Source organism: Rhagoletis zephyria, unplaced genomic scaffold, assembly GCF_001687245.7.
Source record: "Rhagoletis zephyria isolate East Lansing unplaced genomic scaffold, Rhagoletis_zephyria_1.1 Rzeph_scaffold_00080, whole genome shotgun sequence".
NCBI classification, from domain to species: domain Eukaryota; kingdom Metazoa; phylum Arthropoda; class Insecta; order Diptera; family Tephritidae; genus Rhagoletis; species Rhagoletis zephyria.
This window is the reverse complement of record NW_016157164.1, coordinates 157,147-181,379: the sequence shown is the minus strand read 5'-3', so window position 1 is coordinate 181,379 and position 24,233 is coordinate 157,147. Positions and strand designations below refer to the sequence as shown.

The following is a 24,233-nucleotide window of genomic DNA, read 5'->3' as shown; positions in this document are numbered from 1 at the left end:
CCATGATAACCTGTCCAACCGCATCCTTGGAGGTTTTTTTAGATCTTACCCCTCTTCATATTTACATACAGACTCAGGCGAAAAGAGCTTTACTACGGATGACTGGTACCAATATCGGGGCAGCAGGGTGTCTTGGTCGTGGGAAGTTAGATATTCTTACGAATAAGTTCCCTGAAATTGCAATACCGAGGGATACCATGCATCCGAGGTTCAGCTTTACAAAGAGGTTTAAGACTGAACTGAGTAATAAGATGAGCTGGGCAGGCATATCGGAGACATATCGGATAAACCAAAACATGATTACCTAGTACACTGATGGCTCATTGACCGACGAGGGTGACGGGGTTGGGGTAGTTGGACCGAGGATAAGATACTCGGAACCCATGGGGAAACATATGTCTATTTTCCAGGCTGAAACATACGCCATAGAAAGATGCGCGGACTTTAATATCAAGCGAAACTACCGGAGTCAGAACATCGCGATCTTGACTGACAGCCAAGCGGCTATCAAGGCCCTCAGATCTCACCAGGTAACATCTAAACTGGTGATGGAGTGCCTCGACAAGCTGAATACTCTTGGTCTGACCAATCGGGTTTGGGTTCTCTGGATTCCGGGACATATTGGTATTAAAGGAAACGAGATTGCCGATAAACTAGCGAAGAAAGGTGCATCAACCCCTTTCACCGGTCCAGAACCTTTCTGCGGCCTGGGAAAAGGGGCACTCTCTAAACTAGTTTGGCTAGAGGAAGAAGCTCAGAGGAATCACTACTGGGATAATCTACCAGGTCTAGAGCAGTCCAAAGCACTTTTAGGAACAAATAACCTAAAACGCTTCAAGGAATGTATGAGCTTATCAAAGAATAACTTAAGAATTGTTACAGGAATCCTGACAGGACACTGCAGGCTGAACTATCACCTGACTAAACTGGGAATTTACTCGCATGAGCGATGCAGATTTTGCAGGATGGGAAACGAGACTGCACAGCACATCTTAGAAGAATGTCCTGCACTGATGTATAAACGCAAAAGGCACCTGGGTGAACATCTGATAACCAAAGGCGAAGTGAAATCCGTAGACTTAGGTTCTATACTAAAGTTTCTCTCGGATACTGGATTAATAGACACACTATAATCCATGAAGGGGGTACAATAGATCTTAAGGTCACAGTGCTCCATCCCCAACAATAATAATAATAATAATAATGGGTTGAGGGGCAAAACTTCACTTTTCGAGTCGAAGGACCTACCCGATTTCAAGTTTCCATATTCTTCCTTATAATGTTGTTTCTGATAAACTGTTATTAAGCGTTGCACATAGGGGTATTTGAACGATTTAGGCGGCCAAAGACCAACTTGACAAAATTTTGAAGAAAACTTACAAAATTAGTCACATTCGATAGAGAATATTCCAAATAACATTTCCCAGTCCCCCTCACTTTTTAACTTGCACAGCGAACGCTCACCGCTGACCGGAAGCAGAATATTCTAACGCTGCATATAAATAAATTTTTGCTCTCTAGAAAGATCGTGATGGTTTTAAGTTAATATTTTTATTTCTGCATTGTATTCTTGAAAAGTAGTGATGGATCCGCATACAGAAGGTAATAATGCATTTAAGTGTTAATTTTTTTTATCATTTTATCAAGCAAAAGTTCAATTGAAATGTAACGAAAGCGGGTTTCCACCGAGTACTTTTTTTAATTTTTGTTGAATCTCAAGGAATTTGTTGTATCCCCGGGAGAGATCGCGTTATTATTCCTTTTTCAATTGAAAGCATGGAAATTTTGCTAATGATGAAAAGATTGCCCGCAGAAAATGGCAGATAAGTGGTATTTATTTACTTAGTTTTAAAGAAAAATCTAAAAACCCACCTAGTATATAGTTACCTACTTTAGATATATTTCCACAATAAAACTAAACTTTTTAGATGAATTTGAAGCCGCTGAACCAGAATATGAATCCAATTATTTAAAAAAAAAATAATAGCTTTCGAGATGTGAGCAAAAGTCACGTTTTCTAGGACTTCTCGGTCCTGTTGCTGGTAATCTGCGGGAATGTAAGGCGAACCCAACTACGTTATGTATTTGGAAATAAACATTTGTTTTCCTTTACATTGGCGTTATATAAGTGATGATTAAAGAAATAGTTTTGGGTATACAAGCTTTTAAGTCTAGATAAATGTCAATTTATATAAATCTACGATATTTCAGTAAATGTTGTATCCAAATTTTGGAACAAATTAGGATTATTCTGAAATTTTTGGAAAATGGGAGTCACCCCGCCCACTTATGATAAAATGCTGCATCTCAGTATCCGCTTCACCAATCCGTACCAAACTCCGTATGAGCCTTGCTTAGGCTATATCTAACATATCGGGCGATAACCACGCCCACTTTCCATATAACGGTAATTTACAGAAATACGAAAACTGCGCCAAATCATTAACTACTGAAGCTATTTCACTCAAAATCGATGCTTGGAATAACCTTTTATTTTTAAATTAGATTATTATAATTTTTTGGGTAACGGGCGTGGCGCCGCCCACTTATGACCACATATATATATTTCTGTAACCGATTTATCAATTTGTACCAGAGTCGCTGCACTTAATAACCTTGGTATGGTATGGAGTAATAGAGGACGCTAATTTACTCCAAGTTAATAGTTAAGTTAAGTTGTTGACTAATTTACTCGCCGAAAGCCCTCTACTGGCCAGATCCACTGGGTTTGATGATGAATCCACGTGACGCCAATTTTCGTTGCTCACCTTTTCTATCAGCTTCGTTATCCTGTGGGCAACAAATGTTGACTACGAACACGGAGGTTGAATCCGTCCTAATATTCACTTCAACTGTTTCTGCTAGTAGTACTGCACCGTAGAGCTCCAATCTGGGTATATAAATTGTCTTTACGGGGGCACCTATTGTCTTTATCTTTAGGAAACCGTTGCTGCAAACGCTTTTTCCGATGCGTCGCTGAAACCGTGAATTTCTACGTCGTCTGTCGGAGAAAAGTGAACCCACCTGGGTATGCTAATATTATTAATTGCTGTGTAATCCCTCATAAAAGTTTGCCAGCGGTCCAAAATGGGTGGGGAAGCGGTCTCGTCCCAATCTGTTCCTTCAAGCCAAATTCTCTGCATAATAATTTTTGCGACGATTATAGCTGGCGCGAGCCAACCAAGCGGATCAAACAGTTTGGCAATAGCTGACAGTAGGTGATTTCCGAAATAGCTATCACTTCTACCATTTTTTCAAATTATTGTTGCTTTTCCACAATAAAGTTTTCACTAAAAACGGCCTCAAGCTCATAAAAATTGTTTAATATAATTGTTATAAGGCCATAAAAATAACAAAAACAAATAACTTAAGGACGAGCACACCTAAAAGTTAAACATTCTAATAATAGAAATATTAACAAAAACCAACAAAACCAACAACCACATGATCAAGTGAATTGCAGCGGAATAGCTGCGCTTGATTGTAGTTGGCTTAGCAAAGTGAAATAGATTGCAGTAAGCAACAAGAATTAACAAGGCAAACTTAGCACAGTGCGTAGGCAACTGGCTGAGTCAGTGGTGATCGTCGGTTCGAATCCTACTGAAAGAAGTCTGATGAGGAAATGTGGTGATTTCCGAAATAGCTATCACTTCTACCATTTTTTCAAATTATTGTTGCTTTTCCACAATAAGTTTGCATTTAATACGGCCTCGAGCTCATAAAAATTGTTGAATATAATTGTTATAAGGCCATAAAAATAACAAAAACAAATAACTTAAGGACGAGCACACCTAAAAGTTAAACATTCTAATAATAGAAATATTAACAAAAACCAACAAAACCAACAACCACATAATCAAGTGAATTGCAGCGGAATAGCTGCGCCTGATTGTAGTTGGCTTAGCAAAGTGAAATAGTGGAAAATAAGCAACAAGAATTAACAAGACAAACTTAGCACAGTGCGTAGGCAACTGGCTGAGTCAGTGGTGATCGTCGGTTCGAATCCTACTGAAAGAAGTCTGATGAGGAAATGTGGTGATTTCCGAAATAGCTATCACTTCTACCATTTTTTCAAATTATTGTTGCTTTTCCACAATAAGTTTTCACAAAAAACGGCCTCAAGCTCATAAAAATTGTTCAAAATACTCTAAATGTTTTATTTTTCTCAAATGAATTGCTAAAAATATTATCAAAATCTCAATTATGTATTCAAATCGATGTGTATACTGAAACATATAGTTTCTCGAATACGGAATGAAGCGAAAAAAATGATCATATCCTTGGTATTCGAAAAAATTTAAAAAAAAATTATAAGAAATGATAAAAACTTATCAACTTGGTACCAACTTTGGATACAATAAACAACTGTATTCGTCTGATAGTCTCGCAGTTTATTTTGGTTAAGATTTCTACACTGAGAAAAAAAGCGCGTTGTAAGAATAAAAATATTTTATTTGTTTACCGTTTAAAAATGTTCGTATTTAAATCAAGTGAAATGTCTTAACAAAATGGATTTTTCCATTATTCATATACTACGTATAATGGAAATATTCAATTCAAATACGCCCGTGTTAAAATAAAGCATTTTTCACCACACAATTAAGAAAGTTTATGTATACGAAGCATGCACAGCGGTGACAACATATACACATATACACATAAACGTGATGTTGATTCAAACTAGGCATGTTGTGAATGTGGAATTTCCCTGCAGTGAAAAGCCAAACCAGTTATAAAATGTACTAGTTCATTAACTAGTATGTGCCTACCAGTTCGACAATTTCGTAGAACTTAGGCGATTAGCGACATCTGCCTTTGAATTGCCAAAGCCAAAAATAAAACGCAATTAATTGCTTTTCTTACAAATGTCGGCTGTGGCGTCACGTGAAGACTACTGGTTCTGGTTCTGAAATCGCAGCTTCGAGGCCGCTTGGAGGTGGTTAAGATTTTTAAAGTTAAATAAATGTAAGTAAAAATAATTTATTCAATTTATAAATAAATAACAAATTTGAAAATCTAATTGCTTTGCAAAAAAACATTTAGGAAGAAATATAAAAACAAAGAAATTAAACAAAAATATTTTTTTATTAAATTAAAAAATTACAATAAACAGCATAAACAAAAAAATAAATTTATAAAAAATAAAAATAAAATAAAAAATAGAAAATAAAAAAATTTTACCTGCGCCAGGATTTGAACCTGGGACCTCAGGCTTACCACGCGAGTGCTCTTCTCTGTCGGCCATTGTGACTGCTGGAGCGTCGCGAGCAAAAACGCACACTTATGCTTTTCACGGGGCATGAATTGGCAGACTATCTCATCAACTGGTATGATGCTACTAGTATTTATACTAGTAGATGCTGATGCATAGCCTGACAATTGACATCTCGTAGGACATCGCAATGTTAAAAATACCAGTCGCTAACATTGAAAAAGGATAGAACGTGAACTAGTTCGGCTGAAACGCAAACCGGTAGAATTCTAGTTCACAACTAGTAGCTTTCCCTGCAGGGTTTGGACTGCTTACCACTACACCACAGCGGCTGTTCGTATATGGGTGAAACATGTGTGGGGTCACAGAGCGCTCAGTAAAGGCCCGTCCACATAGATCTTTGGCGTTGCGTTGGCGTTGGCGTCTCTTCAACAGCTGACTATGAATACATGAATTCAAATGCAGCCGTCCACATAGCCAAAATTAAACAACGCTCACGCCAACACAAAGCAAAAAGATGGCCAACTCTCAACTTTTCGCGTGCGTCGCTCATCAGCTGTTGCAAATAAATAAAATTATGTGAAATATTATTCCTTTTTATTCAAGTGCGGGCAAGAAATATCGTTTTTAACGCAATTATTGATATGAAATATTAATTTATCTGTCGTTAGTATGTTAATTTAGTGTCCCAAGCATTCGCTGCCAAGCGTTAATTGTAGCAAGCACACTTTAAACGTGCGTTCTGTCAAACCAACGCCAACGCCAAAGCCAAGGCGAAAGTTCTATGTGGACCGGCCTTAAGCTAAAACTATGTTCCCATTGGCGTAATTTAGAGGTCAATCTTAAATTAAATTAAGTACAAACTAAGTAATTTCGCCTTGTAAAGTCTCTCAGTAAATTAAGTTGAAAGTACGTAGTTTATCTTAAAGCAAGAACCAAATCACGAACAAATCAGTGTCGGCTCTAATTTTATCGATAATAATCGAAAAAAGTATTGTCCCATAACTGATATGTCATTGTGTTTGGACGTTCTTGTTTTTAATAATCGCGCGTGGTAGTTCGTAAAATATTTCCAGAAGCTTTCTCTTTTGATCACTCATCTAAAATCTAAAAAATTACCACAAACAACTCAGAATATAAAAATATACGCAATTACTCACATTCGCGATCTCTTTTCGTTAAATAAACAATAACACAGGGTTGCTACAAAGCTGTCAAGACAAATAAAGAATCGCGTGTATGAACGCACTTAATTTAGTGAGGTATTTTAAACGAAACTAAGTATTTTATGTTGGTAATGTGAACATAGTTTAAAGCACGTCGATCACTGCGCTAGGTAGAGAAAGAAAAGTGTGTGCTATGGCATGCCCAAACTTGTTTGTCTCAGTTTCAGTTTTGCCATCGCCGCGAGTTGTTTCGGTGTGCGCATAGTTATTTAAAAATATAAAGTTTGATGCCAACCAGGGTTTCTCAGTGGCTATATAATTCACGTGAATTATAATTTGAAAGTGTCTATTTAGCCAAGGAAAAAGCATAGCAGTATACTTAACCCTTAATTAGGCGCATAAGGAAAATCACACAATTAGTTTCATGGAGTCCCCAGGGACCCCAATAAAAGTGTTAAAAAAAGAGTTTTCAAAATAAAAAAAACGAAGTGTGTATTTACAAAAATATTAAAGTACTCGATTATCGTTAACTTAAAAAAAGAAAGACATAATTTTGACTTCAAACTTAAAAAAAAAAACATTAAAAACTTACCTCCGCCAAAACATGTTACAGGGGTAGTCGCATGGGGTCAGCACTCAAGCGAGTAGCGACACATGTGTACACGACGATGTTCTAACCATGATACAAAAAAGAAGGTAGTTCCATTGTCACTTTTTCGTCGCCATATTAACAACCTGACAATTAAGTAGATTGTGACATTTCGTGTTACCATACCCACTATCTAAAACCCCCCAAATTTTGTTATGAATTTTTTGGTTATTTACAAATATTTTGTTCTTAGAATCGAAATTTGAAGAAGCAAAAGGTATATTGTTGGGTACGGCTCGGTTACTTGTACAATAATTTTCGGTTAATGTGTCCAAATGCTTAACCCAAAGCAAAAAATTAGTTTAAAATATAGATTTCTAACATTCAGATACAAATTTATTACTAAATTCGGTTTGAAATATGGACCTTTATTTTAAAAAATACTGGATCAGCGTAGCCGTAGTTGGACTTACATTTTCTCTGTCAAAATTCTAATTTTACCCAATTTTTTAGTGGGTCCGTCTCCGCTTGCCACCCCAAAACCATTGAACAAATAACCCCTTTTGTTTTTGAAAGCGAAGAGGTCTAATGCGCAAGAAGTTGATAGTTGTGTTTCTAATTTTCATACTAACAATGAATCATTAATCTTGTTTCACAACCCCCTCCAATATTTAACAGTAAAATATATTTGTTTTTACCCACAGAGACAACGATATTGTCGAAGTATACTAGAATTAGATAATACTCACTTCTCTGAAAGTCATGAGGCCCATGGGTCGCAAAGTAAATTCCGTTTTCAAGTTACTTGAAAGACATGGACAAAGACAATATCGAAATTCTAATTTCATTATCTGAAATATATCAGAAATAAACGTATCCGATAGAGAAAACTGTAATAGTCCTGGCCATGGACATTGTGAAATAATAATTTTAAAATATGTTCACTAAAATTTTATTAATGCAAAAATAAAGATTTTGGCAAGTAGTTATCGAATTTAATGTAAAATGTAAACTTTTTTAGGAAAAGATATTAATTATTTTTAAAAGGTAAATGTTAACACAACTATTTTATTTATACTCCCAAATTTAGGATATAAAATCCCCTCTTTTCCAAAAAACTTAATTGAGTAACGCCGCATCGAATTTTTTACAATTGAGCAACTGTCAAAAATCTCCCTTTTAATCAAAAAGTTGTTTATTGAAACTACCTTCTTTTTTGTATCATGGTTCCAACCGTGACTAAATAAATAAAACGAAATGTATATTGTCATAAATATTAAAGCTCTTTATTATAGTTAACTTTAAGAAAGAAAAGCATAACCTTGACTTCAAACTTAGATACAAAAATAAAAACTTAACTCTATCAAAAAATGTTATATAAGTGGTCGCATGGGGGCAGGGCTTAAGAAAGTAGCGACAAATGTGTACACACCGATGTTCTGGCCATGACTTATTTACGTACTCCGTGGGGAGTTAGGAAGCTAGACAGAGCGCGAACACGCTCCAAGCACTCCAAGACATTTTTTTTCAACTTGAAATGGCCTTGTACCCATGCGCCTAATTAGGGGTGAAACCAGCACTTCCAGCAGATATTGACCTGGGTTTTCGCACGAGTGTTCCTGTTTCATCGTTTCTTTTTAGGAAATTCTTACCACCATATACATATCTATGTATTATTTACACTAGTAACTATTTATGTAAATATGTATGTATTTTTTATGCTTAGTATAAGTAAATACAAGAAGAGCGCAAACACAACAACCATCGATTAAATTTTTAGTTGTATCAAACTGAAACTTTTTTTCCAATAATAAACGGTTAGTTGATACAAGTCTACAGCAAGTTCACAAAATTAAATGAAAACTTGTATCAACCAAAGTATTAAGGGTATTCAGACTATCCTCGTTAATGTATTAATTCGTTATCTGGTAGCTGGTAACACTTTCAACTACGAACGCCCCTTATTCTTTTTCTGGTTAAAATTACTTTCGAATCAGCTGACGTAAAGTTTTTTTATTTATAAACATTTATTAATTCCACGACAGAAAGGTTTATTGAACTTTTGATAAAATATATACATTTTTCGCGCGAGAAAATTCCAGAAAATTAGTGACAGAAAGAAATCAGCTAACATTTTAACGCGTGTGTTACCACATTACCAGACTTGTCACCTCGTTAAGTTGTGATTGATTTATTCAGTAATTTACAAAAACAAAACAATGGCGGGAGTTACCGAATACCGAATTAAGACCTTAACGAGTATAGTCTGAATAGCCTAAATGTTTATATGTATTTGCTCAACAATGATTTTATTCAACTAACAATATTGTCCAATCAAGGTAGTCGTTTTCTAATTATTAACAAATATACATTTGCCCTAACTAGAAGTCTTAAGTAAATTGCAGACTTTCGTGAACTAGATATTTATTTCGCCATATCCAACTATGCCACTTGGTCACTATAACCAAATCTTGGTAATTATAACTAAACCTTTTTCTGGGTGTATGTAGTTCGGAACTTTTGCGGAATACGCAGTAAACTGCCCGTATCAGCATACAGATGTTTCTTAACCATTGTGAATTGCAGGTACCGATACTAATTTTCCGCATTACTAATTAGATACAATTAAATTTGATTTTAAAAATACAAAAAAAATCTGAACTAGATTTTTAAATTGAATCTTCTATAATCGAAAGGCGGATCCCGGCACATCCCTAGTAAAAATCAAATGTTGGTCACTATGTTAAAAATACATTTTTCGGACATCCACTCGTTATTATCCACCTTCGCAACAGTTTATGAAAATTTCGTTGTTTGCGATTTCTTCATTAACGTGATTTTTGCTTGCGGAAACAAGGTAAACTTCCAGCGAAACTCCTATTTCATTCAAAACCTTTTTTCACTGATAAAGTTTTTGCCTTGTGGCAGGAACGGCGAAAATTTTGCGAAGAACTTACCTGGAAACGTAGCATCAGGAACATAACAACAAAAACCAGAGTCAAACACATCCCAATGACAGGAAAACTGACAAGATAACGAAAAGTACGTCGCTTCCACGCCGGCGCCTCCTTTGGTTCCACACGCCCAGTTACATTATTTTCCATTAAAGTACCCTGAAACACGAAAAAAGTATTACATGAATTGAAAGCTATCTGAAATGGTAAATACGAAACAATTCTTCCAAGATCAAAAACGCATTAGAAGAAGCGTACAACCTTCCTCAGACAGAGCGTTTCCAACACAATTCTATGCTTACTTTAGCCAGTGAAAGAATACTTTTTAATACTGACCTCGCTATGACGAATATTGTTTTTTTTTTACTTTTTAGGGCCGTTTTCTAATGTAAGCAGTAAAGTTGCCTTTACTAACAGGGCGGATAAATTGTTCCTCACTTTAAAGTGTTTTCGTTTTCTTATCTTACCGGTAAAAATTAATTTTTTATTCCGTAGAGTGAAACTTGACTACATTCGTCATAAAATTTCAAAGGTTGGCAATGCAACATAAGCAAATATAAAGCAAGAGCAACTGTTAGCAAAAACCAAAACCTTGGTTGAAATATCTAATATATCTGACTCATAAACCAAAACCAAACCAAAATTTAAAGTTGGGTACAAATTTTTAAAGGTTGCATCGGGTGAGCAACAATTTATCGATTCGAGAAATTAATGCGCTGATGAGAAAACGAAAACTCGTATATCGAGACGGTAAAGTGGCCGGTAATCTAAAGGTTAGATGAGAAAACGGCCCTTACAGTTTTAGATAAGTGGTGGGCACACTAAGCCTAGTGAGAAAATGGAAAAATTGATGATTACGATTGAACGAAAACATACGCGAATGGCTAATGTACATCCGAATATGTAAAACTGAATTACTCATATCTGCGAATTATTGCATTCGCAGGAGATCGAATGGGTTTTGTGTAGCTATAAAGCCACTTGCACAAAAATTGTATAACAAATTTAGGTATGTGCATTAGCGCGGGTCAATTTGTATGGGATATTTTTTCGACACGCGAATTACACAGAAGGATTCTACATGTAATTCTAAGAAAATTTTCCGGAGAAACCATGGGTTTAAAATCAATTTGGAGTTTGCCAAATTGCGAAAATAGGTGTCTTAGCATTTTGCTGTAGTGTCGTAAAGAAACACATGCTATAATGGGTTGTTTGGTATAAGAATCTATTTCTGCACTCTTCTTTTTCTTAAAACTTCCGCCAGAGGGCGCCACACTGAAAATTTTAAAATTTTCTTTGAAATTTTTTTCGCAATTTGGTTTCTTCGGCAAATTTGCTTAGAATTACAAGTAGGATCCTACACATGATGTGTGAATGATTTTGGCTCACGTTCACGCACGCTCACGTTGATGATTTTGTAAATCACGCACACTCACCATCTGTTATTTTTATACCCGAGCGCACTTGTGCACAAGGGTATTATAACTTTGTTCACATAACGGTTGTTTGTAACAGGCAAAACGAATCGAGATAGATATAGACAAATGTATACATAAATGATCAGAATGAAAAGAGAAATCGATTAAGCGGTGACTGTCTGTCCGTCTGTCCGTCCGTCCGTCCGTCCGTCTGTGCACACGATAACTCGAGTAAAAATTGAGATATCTTAACGAAACTTGGTACGTGAACTTCTTTTGGGCGTAGGACGGATGGTATTGAAAATGGGCGAAATCGGACAATAACCACGCCTACCTCCCATATAACGGTAATTTTAAGAAATACGAAAACTGCGATATTTTAGTAACTACTGAAGATAATTCACTCAAAATTGATACTTACAATGAGTTTCAGACGGAAAACATGAATATTATAAATTTATGGAAATGGGCATTATACTAGATGGCCGAAAATTTTAAAAATCGGACAATAACCACGCCTACCTCCCATATAACGGTAATTTTCAGAAATACGAAAACTGCGATATTTTAGTAACTACTGAAGATAATTCACTCAAAATTGATATTTACAATGAGTTTTAGACGAAAAATAAGAATATAAAAAAATTTTGGCAAATGGGCGTAGCCATTACACCTGTCTATATCTTGGTAACCGCTACACCAATTTCTTCCAAACTTGGCACAGTTGTTGGTCCTGGTACAGCATACCAACTGGCCGAAAATTTCTAAAATCGGACAATAACCACGCCCACATCCCATATAACGGTAATTTCGAGAAATACAAAATCTTCGATAAATCAGTAAATATTGAAGCTAATTTATTCAAAATTGATGATTGCAACAATTCTTTACCAAGAAATACGTTTATGACAAAATTTTGGAAAATGGGCGTAGCACCGCCCACTTGTGATCACATATATGTATCTCGCTAACCGTTCTAGCAATTTGTACCAAACTCGGTATGGTTATTGTGCTTGCCACATATAAGCAAACCGTTCAAAATTGTTGAAATAGGTCTAAAATTACGGCCGCTTTTCATATAAAGGTAAATTCAGAAATGCTTGAAATTTCAGTATTTCGAAATTTAAGGACGCTAATTTAATTAAAATGTATACACCCCGGCTTATCATGTAGCGGTAGCTTTCGGAAAGGTGGAAAACATATATTTAATACTTGCGCCGGGTATTTAATGTTCGGCTCCGCCCGAACTTAGACTTTCTTACTTGTTTTTTTTTGCCATATATACGTTTTATAGGTAGACTTGCAAAATATTCGCATTCGCAAAAGCTCCGCATCGATTATTGCGAATGCGAATGTTAAAATTTATGCGGAAGTTCCGCGGTTTCAAATGCGATTATTCGCAACAACCCTGGTATAGAGTATGAAAATATCGGTTTGTATGGGAGGTGCGACGCACCTTTTTCTAATAGCCCCAATTTTTCTTCATGACTATGTGATTGATTTCATATATCTCCATACCAAGTTCCAGTACTCTACCATGAACACTTTCAGAGATATGCAGTATGAAAAATGCGGTTTGTATGGGAGGTGCCACGCCCCCTTTTCAAATAACCGCAATTTTCTCCATGAGTATGCGATTGTTTTCATATATCTCCATTCCATGTTCGAGTACTCTACCATGAACACTTCCAGAGATATGCAGTATGAAAAACTCTGTTTGTATAGGACAGTGTTGCCACTTTGTGAGTAATTCCCCAAAACGTGAGGAATTTCGGGAGCGCTTGAGTATTTTTTGAGGTTTTTTGTTTTGAGGAATTATCTCTCGATATATTTGCATATAACAAATGCAACCATGTTTTACACAAGAGAGTTGTTAAATCGCTCTGCAAATTTTTGAACAAAAAACTTTCCGAAGTTTTATAAAGACCGGAATACACCACACAAGCGGCTTGTCAAACATTTTTCAATCCTACTTTTCCCATTTTGCCATACACCATGCAAACATGACTCGTTCAAGCAAAGAATTTTAGTTTTCTTCCGGTTCACAATGTAAAAGGGTTTGGTTTTCTTCGATTTTTCTATCTTGCGTCCTCATTCGGTAAAAATTCCGTTGCGAATGAGGCGATTTTATCATACACAACGTAAGCGGTTTATCAAACGTCAACATGGCGGCCAGCAAGTCAAAAAAATTTGATTTTTGCTCACATTTTCCTCAAATGGTTTGTCAAACCTTCAAAAACCCCCATACACAACATAAATAGCTTTAGGCAAAGGGATATTTCGCTTGGTTTGTCAAGCCGCGCGTGTGGTGTTTTTCGCTCTTAAGCATATCTGCATTTGTTGCTAAATATTCAAAATGTTATCGATAATTTTTCTCATTCCATCTGTATATTTTCAACTTATTTTGAACTTGCAAAATCTCGATAACGAATTGTTCGATCATAAGGATATTAATATTGATTTTTCATTAGATCAAGAAAATTATAGGAAAAAAGTTTTTGAATTGAAAGATTCTTCAGGTTCATATAAGTTTCCCAATTAAAAAAATTATATCTGCATTACTAATATAGCCCTTTTCTAATGCTTCAGTAGAATGTATATTAAGTAGCTTAAAAATGTGTAGGACTGACTTGAGGACCACACTGAGCACTGATATAGTTGCAGAAATATTATATACAAACCAAGGCATAAAACATAACGGTGCTACTTTGTTTGAACCGCAAGAACAAACGTAGCAATTGTATTGGGGAATGTAATTAATTTTTATGCTAAGTACCTGTAAGTAGTAAATAAGAAAGTTTTCAGAAATTTGTTCGGATTTTGAGGATTTTTCATTTGCTTTTGAGGAATTTGGTAATTTTTTTGTGGTAACACTGGTATGGGAGGTGCCAAGCCCCCTTTTCCAATAACCACAATTTTTCTCAATGAGTATGCGACTGTTTTCATATATCTCCATACCATGTTCGAGTACTCTACCATGAACACTTCAAGAGATATGCAATATGAAAAATTCCGTTTGTATGGAAGTTGCCACGCCCCCTGCAGCTGGCAGTATGAAATCACAGCGTACGGCAGTGCGTGCGAGTGACGAAAGCAGCCACAGTAGCATGCTGAAATGGCTCGCTTTATACAGGGTGTCCCAGAAGTAACCTGCCAAACTTTAGGCGAAGGTAGGTGGGGGGTGAGCTCTCTGATAAACAAAAAATTTTCAGGTAAAAGTGTTACCGTTTTTAAAATATTTAAATTTTTTTAATTAAAAAAAATCGTGCCTTTTCATGTATTTTCTTTAACTGCATTTACAAACCAGGCTATACTTAGTAAATTTTTTATGTAAAATACTTCCAGATAGTTGCTTCTCCATACTCAAATGCAATGTAGTTAAAATATATTAAGGAACCATCATAAAATTAGGACTATTTTGGGATTTTTAACTTTTTGATATTTTCTTCCCCAAATTTGACTATCTCTGGTGAAAAAAATGTATTTTACATTACATAAAAAAATTGCTCATTTAATAAAGATTTCAGAAAGGTGCCACTCTTACTGTTTCGAATAGAAAAAACAAGTTATAGCCGCTTTTTGGGCAAAGGACTGAGACACGCTAGAATGTATTTAATAGATTTAAATTGAATTTGCTCTTGTTACCGACCAATGACATGCTAAATAGTACAAAGGTACATTATTACCTGCCCTGACATTATTTTATGTTACTTACCGGAATTCGGACTAGAGTCTATAACAGGGGCTATATCTATCAATATTTTTTGTGAAGGATGGGTTCACGTGAAATTAAATATACATGAGTTGTTTGAAGAAAAATTTATTCACTTATTGATAAAATATGCTCAAATTGGCGACCTTCTACTCTAATACAAGCTCGGCACCATTTAAGAAGTGTGATCTTAAACTCAATTGGACTATCTCAGCAGCAGCCCCATTTATTTGTTCCCGAAAATGCTCTTCGTTTTGAATTGTTTTTGAACAAATTTTGTCCTTAACACAGTCCCAGTAGAAAAAATCTAATGGATTCAGGTCTGGCGATCGAGCGGGCCACGTGATTGGCCCGTATCGTCCAATCCATCGGCGAGGATAAGTTTCGTCTAAATGAGCTCTTACTTCACGCCCGTAGTGAGCAGGGCACCCGTCATTTTGCAGCCATAGTCTTTGCCGCAGCTTTAAGGTTACATCTTCTAAAAGAGTTGGAAGCCGTTCCTGAAGGAATTAACTGTGAGAGTTGAGCGTTGGCGGCAGTTCCACAGGTCCCAATATCTGACAATTAAAAATACCGTAAAATAAATTTATTTTGTACCGGTACTGTGAACGATCTTCTCTCATTTCGTGAGGATTGTCTATCTGCCAACTGTGAAGGTTATGCAAATTAAAATAACCACCACGTTTGCATGATGATTCATCGCTCCAATTATTTTATTAAAAAAGTTGGGTCTGATTCATGCATTCGCAACATTTCACGGCAAAATCTAACCCTCGACAGGTGACCTCTTTCTTGTAGAGCCTGAATACGTTGAATGTGGTAGGGATGAAATCGATGGTCTTTTAAAGCTTTGTAAACTGTAGTTTTGCCGCTGTGGTTGTAGTGGTAAGCAGTGCGCGCTTTCACACATCAGCACCTGGGTTCAAGCCCTGGTCAAAGCAACATCCCAAAAAATATAGAAAAAGGTTTTTTCTTAACAGCGGTCGTCCCTCGGCAGGCAATGGCAAACCTCCGAGTGTATTTCTGCCATGAAAAACAGCTTCTCATAAAAATACAATCGCCGTTCGGAGTCGGCGTAAAACTGTAGGTCCCTCCGCTTTGTGTGACAACATCAAGGCGCACGCCACAAGTCGGAGGAGAAGCTCGGCCAAACACTAACATATGTGTAAGCGCCAATCTATTATTATTATTAAACTGTAGTTTTTGGTATTCCCGTCCGTCTTTCCATCATTCGCACTGATGTTGATGTTGATAGACAGTGGCGTAGCCAGGGGGGGAGAGGATTTGGGGGGATATTACCCCCCAACCCCCCGCCCCCCCTTCGTCATTGAACTACAATTATTTACTTTTGAATTAATAACACAATACTATTTTATCCATCTGATTTAAAATTTTTTTATTTCAGACGGATGACATATTATCTTTTAATGAATATATGAGTAGTCCACTTGCAAACAGCAAGCCAAAAGTAAGCCATTAATTAAAAAAAACGTCTACGACAACAGGTAACACCCGAACTGTATCTTTTTTTATTACCTGAAAATTTGGATAAATAAGAGCCTAATACCATTAAAAAAAATAAAATTGCAGTATGGTTGATTTGCAAATTTTATATTTAAAAATATAAAATATTGCAAGTTTTGAAACAGTAACTTTTACATAGCTAGCTTTTTTTAGCTTTTCGCGTTCTCTGCTCTAGGAAGATTGGTTTGCTTCTTTTTTGCGACCTCTTCCACTACGCGGTTAAAAATTTCGGTTTAAATTTTAAACTTTTTGGACTACATATATGACCAAACTAAATTCAGTTTAAAATACAAACCTTCCAAGTTTAAAAAAAGAGAGCACATATGTTGGGTTTATAATTCAAACATTTCGATTTAAATTTTAAATCCAAACATTGTCACAATCAAGAATAAAAACTAAAAAATCTTAAATTTCATGCTGCGTCTGATGGGGATTGAACCCGGACAGCCTTGGTAGCAACCAATTCTATCAGCATCTTTGCACACTCAGCTACAGCCACGCATGTAAATGTGCTTTCATATGTTGAGTTTGAATCAACACCACATTTCGCTATGTGCAAACATTTTCTATTTCGGTTTGGATTTTAAACCAAATTTTCTATATATGAAACCTAGAAACTAGAATTAAAACAATTTGGTTTGATTTTTAAACCACGAACTTTTTGAACTAAAATTTAAACCACAATATATTAAAAATTGCTTAAAACTATTGACTGGTTTAAAAGTAGACTATAAAAGATTAAAAAACGCAGTAGTCCCAGCGCGATTTAAAAATTAAACCCAAATTTTTGACCATGTTACCACCGAAACTACCATGTTTTCTTGCAGTTTTCTAAGTTCATACGAAGAGGAGACTTTTGAAAGTGTATAAATAAGTATTATAGCGACTTTCCCAAGAGTAGTTAACATTTCATGCTATTTTTTTCAGAATATAGAAAAATGTTTCACTCTGCTATTAGTGTACATGAAACCCACCAAAAATTAAAATGGAAAAAAATTTAAATAGCGCACTTTGCAAGTGGACTACTCAATTGTTGAATATGCTATCTTATTTGCCCCTTCTTTTTATACAATTAAGGAGCGGCTGAATGGTTTAACGATGTTAGCGGTACATAATGATGTACCGATTACAACACAAGAAGAAATTGAAAAAATATGTGTTAAGCAACGAAGATTAAAAATCGCTTTATAAGTAATAAGATTTTGTAGACTTGTACATAAATAAATGTAAATAGATACGCGTAAATATATAAATATGCAGATATATTCAATGTGTAAAAACTGAAGTGTATACTAACGAAACTTCTACAAAACAAAACTGGAGTAAATAAAGCATGAATTCCCCATGGAATAACCGCGTAGACAAAAAATATATAACAGTAAAAATGGCACATGCATACATATATGACAGAATGCCCACAGGCAACGCCTCTATCTATTGTGTATCACAACTTTAAGTTATCGATGGACATTTTTTTTAATCCCCCCTTCGCCAAATCCTGGCTACGCCACTGTCAATGGACATAGTTCCACTTCCTCTAACACAACTTCAACATCTACCGTTGCAGGACGTCCTGTTTCGCCGCCACGCCTTCCAGGTATACGACCTTAAAAAAGTGAAAAATGATAGTTAACAAGCAAGCAAACAAGAAAGGTGTAAAAATCACTTACCTTCAGATATTTCTATATGGGTCCGGGCGAATACTTCACGACCCGGATGCCGACGATTGGGGTATTGCTCTGCATAGAGTCTTTGAGCAGCTCTGGCATTACAGCAAGCTTCACCGCAAATTAGGTGAATATCCGCATATTCATACTGCGTGTTCGAAGGGTCCAATTTCACAAAATCCACTTTCACTAATTCCGGTAAGTAACATAAAATAATGTCAGGGCAGGTAATAATGTACCTTTGTACTATTTAGCATGTCATTGGTCGGTAACAAGAGCAACTTAAATTTAAATCTATTAAATACATTCTAGCGTGTCTCAGTCATTTGCCCAAAAAGCGGCACCTTTCTGAAATCTTTATTAAATGAGCAATTTTTTTATGTAATGTAAAGTTATAGCTCAGTACATTTTTTTTTCCAGAGATAGACAAATTTGGGGAAGAAAATATCAAAAAGTTAAAAATCCCAAAATAGTCCTAATTTCATGATGGTTCCTTAATATATTTTAACTACATTGCATTTGAGTATGGAGAAGCAACTATCTGGAAGTATTTTAGATAAAAAATTTACTAAGTATAGCCTGCTTTGTAGATGCAGTTAAAGAAAATACATGAAAGCACGACTTTTTTTAATTCAAAAAAATTTAAATATTTTAAAAACGGTAACACTTTTACCTGAAATTTTTTGTTTATCAGAGAGCCCACCCCATCACCTACCTTAGTTTGGCAGGTTACTCTGGGACACCCTGTATATACACGCGATTTGGAAGTTTTTATCCAGACGTCCAATCGACATGTTTGAGATATCGTTGGAAAGGTCTTGCAGAGTATGTCCAGAAAAGGTTTTCAAGCTTCATAAATGATTAACCGCACTGAGTAAAAAAATACTAAAATCAAATAGAAACGTAATTGATCTTACTATAAACCTCAACGAAGTTACTGAATATTGGTAAATATTCAGTTCAATTACGTATTCAATTTGTATCTTTGCCTGCAGTGGAATTCGAACCCGACCATCTCCGGATATCAACAACTTGTGGCAAGCATCTTTGCGCACTCAGCAACACCCAGGCATATAAATTCGCTTTCAAATGATGAATATCCATCAACACCACAGCACGCGATTTGTACGGATAAATATGTATGTATGTGTGTATGTGTAGTCACGGCTCTTAAGGCCCGTTTACATACAACTTTGGCGTTGCGTTGGCGTTGGCGTCGCTTCGACAGCTGACTATGAATACATGTATTTATATGAAAGTCTCCATATAACCAAAGTTGGGCAACGCCAACGCCAACACAACGCAGAAAGATGGCCAACTCTCAACTTTTCGCGCGCGTCGTTCGTCAGCTGTTCTAAATAATCAAAATTATGTGATTTAATTTTAATTTTTAATCAAATGCGGGCAAGAAATATAGTTTTTAATGCAATTATTGATGTAAAAATTTTGATTTATCAGCCGCTAGTATGTTAATTTAGTGACCAAAGTATTCTGTGCTAAGCGTTCATTGTAGCAAGCACGGGCGTTACGCGCGCCGCTGTCAAAGCGACGCCAGCGCCAACGCAACGCCAAAGTTGTATGTGGACGGGCCTTTAGAGCGGCGCTCTGCATGCTTGGGGTGCGTATGTACACTTACATCAAGAACGATAGAATATTTCTCAATTTCTATTTCTCTCAATCGTTACATATACATACTCAGATGTGAACAGTCAAATACGTGCATAATAAATTTTGTATGAAAATATTATTTTTAAATACGAACATTTTTAAACGATAATCAAATATAACGTATTCATTTTTACTATGCATTATTTCCCTCAGTGCGGATTCATAAAAATTAGGCTAAAGTGTAGCGAAACAAAAAACGCTTTTTTGCTTTTGCCGGTTTAAGGGAGTATGTGGGTACACCCAACATATTTAGTGTTATTCTATAGGTCAATACCTTTCAAACGATACCTAACATGTTGAGTTACAGCTACTAGGTGGAAAGATATAGAGCTAAATGTGTTTTGGTTCGTGTCTCCACTACGAGATGCTTTGGTATGTATGTATGTGGCGTCTGTACGTACCTTTATTTAATTTTTTTCAAGCTTTCAGGAATTCAAGTACAAAAAAAAACTAAGAAAGTTTTGTTCCAGGATGTTTCGATTCGTATGCCGTTGTGGGTGTGGCTGGTTGCTGAAATTCGAAAACCTACTACTGAGGTCGCACTACTCATTCCATACCATTGAAGTAGATATCAGTTGAAGAGTCTTAAAATAAGCTATTTAACGCTGTATTTTGCGTTTATAAAATATAAAGCACAAGGTTGACCGAGCTTTGCCCGGAGTGCATATAATTTTTAAGGTTTTCAAGATTTGGATAACTTTAAAAAAATATTTTGGAAATAAACAAAAAGAAAAGAAATTTCATATCTATTAAGTAAATTCCTTGCTCTAAAATTTAGGTCGCAACACTATTCCGAAATACGCTGGAATGAATGGTACATATCTTGAGCGAATATGTACTGTGTATACATAAAAGAATATGTTGACTGAAATTAATAAAATACAAATTTATATTACATAGAAGCGTGGCAACCCTGACTAAAGTTCCCAATAATACCTTTCATTTGATATCCATATTGCAATATTTTAGATAAATTGTGTAGAATCGAAAATAAGTGGCAACCTTACACTATTATCCTAAGAGATAAAGTTTTGTATATAGGAAAAGCATTGCTTAAGAACCTTCTCTTTGTACCCATGAATAGTAATATTTTACCTTTTTTATCTAAACAAAAAATTTAATAAATAAGCGATTTAAAATAGGTGGCAACCTTAAAAAAATATTTTTTTATTAGGGACCTTTAAAATACCTTCCATTAGATACCCATATTATGATGTTTTAATTAATTTGTAACTAATTTCGAATAGGTGGCAACCTTATACGAGTCTTCTCGGAGATAGTGCCTATTCAGATAACCCTAAAATCCAAAACATTATCTGTCTACAAAATTTCATCAAAATCGTTAGAGCCGTTTCGGAGAACCCTATGGATATATATATAGCGTGACGTGGTGTACGCGCCGGTCGCGCGGGGTGCGCGGGACGCGAGCGCGAACGCGACGCGCGCGGTGTGGCGCGCAAANATAAAATTATCGCCTGAAAACTAAAAATCGGGCTGCTGAAAATAGAGACTTCGGGCATTTTCTCAAAAACTGGTCAGTCGATTTTATTCTAGATTTCCACAAATGTAGCCCAAATTCTTGGCTTTCATTTGGTATATAGCTTATATCTGGGAAAGCTCTTGTTGTGCTATTGCTATTCAAATTGAAAAAAATTCGCTCCAAAAGGGGTCAAATGGTTAAAAAATAACATATTCGTCTAATTTGGTTACTTTGAGATATAAAAATAGCATACCCAGTTCCCCGAAAAAAGTGTCCATTCCTCGATTGCCACTTAAACCGAAACTCCCAGCAAATCGGGAAATCCCCGCGAGTTGACAAGTTGAAGGATGCAGCTGTGCTAATCACGTCGTACGTCTTGGAAACCACAAATTGTGTGTATTTTAGAGTTTGTTTCAGACACATGCCGAAAATGTAACATTTTTCCCCATTTTAATTGTAGGTATGTACACAGTATTTAACTATGCTACATGGCTTTATCACCCGCACTTAACCAACCCGGGAAGACGCGTACAATATTACCTACAGTTGTACTTAAATATGTATGTATGAATGCATTTAGTTCACCCAATGTGCCGCTACTACTTACATACATATGTATAAATTAACACTGAGCAAAACTACTTGATAAAAAGCATTAGTTTAATAGCACGAGTGCAACTTATATCACGTGATAGAAGTAAAACTTCTTAAAAAACACATGTGTGCGCCCCACAGCCGGTAGAAATCTTAATAAAATTAAACTACGAGAAAATCAGACGAATACAGTTGTTTATTGTATTCCAAGTTAGTACCAAGTTGATAAGTTTTTATCATTTTTCATAATTTTTTTTTCTTTCGAGTACAAAGGATATGATCATTCTTTTTCGCTTTATTCCGTATTCGAAAAATTATGTTTCAATGGACACATCGATTTGAATACATCATTTAGATTAAGATAACATTTTTAGCAATTTATTTGAGAAAAATAAAATATTTAGATTAATGTCTGTATTTTCGTCAATTTTAAATTTGCTACCCCAAAATAATTGATATCAAATAAAACAGCTCTTTGAGGTAAAATTTTCGAGTGACGAAAGCTGAACTAGAAACACAAAATTTATGATATCAATTTCGTGACGAAAACGCAGTTTCTAACCGCCTTGGAAACGTACAGATAATCTTTTTTATTTATTCGCAACGTTGCGAAATTCCGTCTACTGCTAGAAACACAAAATAAAAAACAGAACTTTTGCAACGATTCGTATGAATAAAAAAATATGTCCCGTACGTTTCCAAGGCAGTTATAAAATGATATCATAAATTTTGGTTTCTAGTTCAGCTTTCGTCACTCGAAAATTTTACCTCAAAGAGGTGTTTTATTTGATATCAATTATTTTGGGGTCTCAAATAAATTGCTAAAAATGTTATCTTAATTTAATGATGTATTGAAATCGATGTGTCCATTGAAATTGAAATAAGACATTACGCTTATTAGGATTGAATATAGTAATTTTCTTAACAGGTGGCAACCCTATTAAAAAAATAAGACATTCGTGATTTTCTAGAGACTAATCGTTTTCATTTGACACCTCATTTTTTGTAATCCAACCAACGGTGCGGATCTTATAGTTTTTAGACAGGTGGCAACCTCATTAATATTCTAAGGAAGAAAAGATCCCTCTCCTGGCGATACATGGTATATTACAGAAAATCTCGTCAAAATCCGTTCAGTAGTTTTCGAGATTACCGCGTACAAAAAATCTCGACTTTCCTTAATACTATGTATAGATTTAACATTTTTTTTTTATAAATGTGTAGCTCAATATACATATAATACCCTGCGGCAGGCAATTTTGCACACACAAAAAAAATCATTATATTCGCCAAACCAAGGGCCAAATATAGTAGATTGCGTTCTTAATTTTTCTCTCTGGTGTCAGGATATTTTAAAATAACTTTGAAATTTGAAAGATATAAGCAATTCAAAAAATTATTTAAAAATTTCAGTGCAATATACTTAAAAAACCAGTATGGATTAAATGAAGGAGAAGATTCTGTAGAGTTAAAACACATTACATTTTTTGGTGCGTAAGGAACGGGTAGGTATTGAAAATACCCTTTTAAAATTTTATCCTTGAATATCCTTAAAACTTTTCAATTCTAATTTTTGAAAAAATTATATGTTAAGGACTAACAATAAAATAGATTAAAGGGGCATTTTCAATTCCTATTCGTCCTTGTGAACCCAAAAAAAAACTATTTCATTTGGTACCCATACTTTTGTTTTACATTGCACTGAAAATGTCTAAAGAATTAAAACGCCAAGAAGAGTTTGGTCTTTACTTCCTAAAGATTCAAAAAAACATTAATTCCGAAAGGCACTCCGAAGCTCTTGCGAGCTTGTTCGATGAAGTTAAGGACAAGTTCAGTGAATTTCGTGCAAATCATTTTGTTTTATTACCTAAGCAATCGCTTAGAGATTGTAAAAGTTACTTCGAAAATAAATACTTTGAATATATCAAATACATATATGATAATCTTTTAGATGTTATCAAAGAAAAGTTATCTGAAGGTGCAGTTGGAGGAGACAAAGGTGCCGAAGAAACAAAAATAGCAGAAGTTTCGAATCAATTTGAAACTATGGAAATTGGTTCAGGTGGAGATAGTGCTAAAGTTTCTTCGAGAAAAAGTGTTGAGACTAAAGTAGAAAATGCGGCGCATTCAATTTATAAAGAATTTGAATATATTTTGNAAAATAAATACTTTGAATATATCAAATACATATATGATAATCTTTTAGATGTTATCAAAGAAAAGTTATCTGAAGGTGCAGTTGGAGGAGA

At 35.4% G+C, this 24,233-nt stretch overlaps 1 protein-coding gene across 1 annotated transcript in view; it reads right to left on the bottom strand.

Moving 5' to 3' along the window:
- The window catches only part of wwk (anoctamin 8 white walker), a 499,833-nt gene that overhangs the window by 359,185 nt on the left and 116,415 nt on the right, over positions 1 to 24,233 (bottom strand). Inside the window, exon 5 of the mRNA XM_017629247.1 lies at positions 9,925 to 10,080. Within this exon, the coding sequence (XP_017484736.1) occupies positions 9,925 to 10,080 (156 nt within the window). The remainder of the gene's footprint in view (positions 1 to 9,924; positions 10,081 to 24,233) is intronic.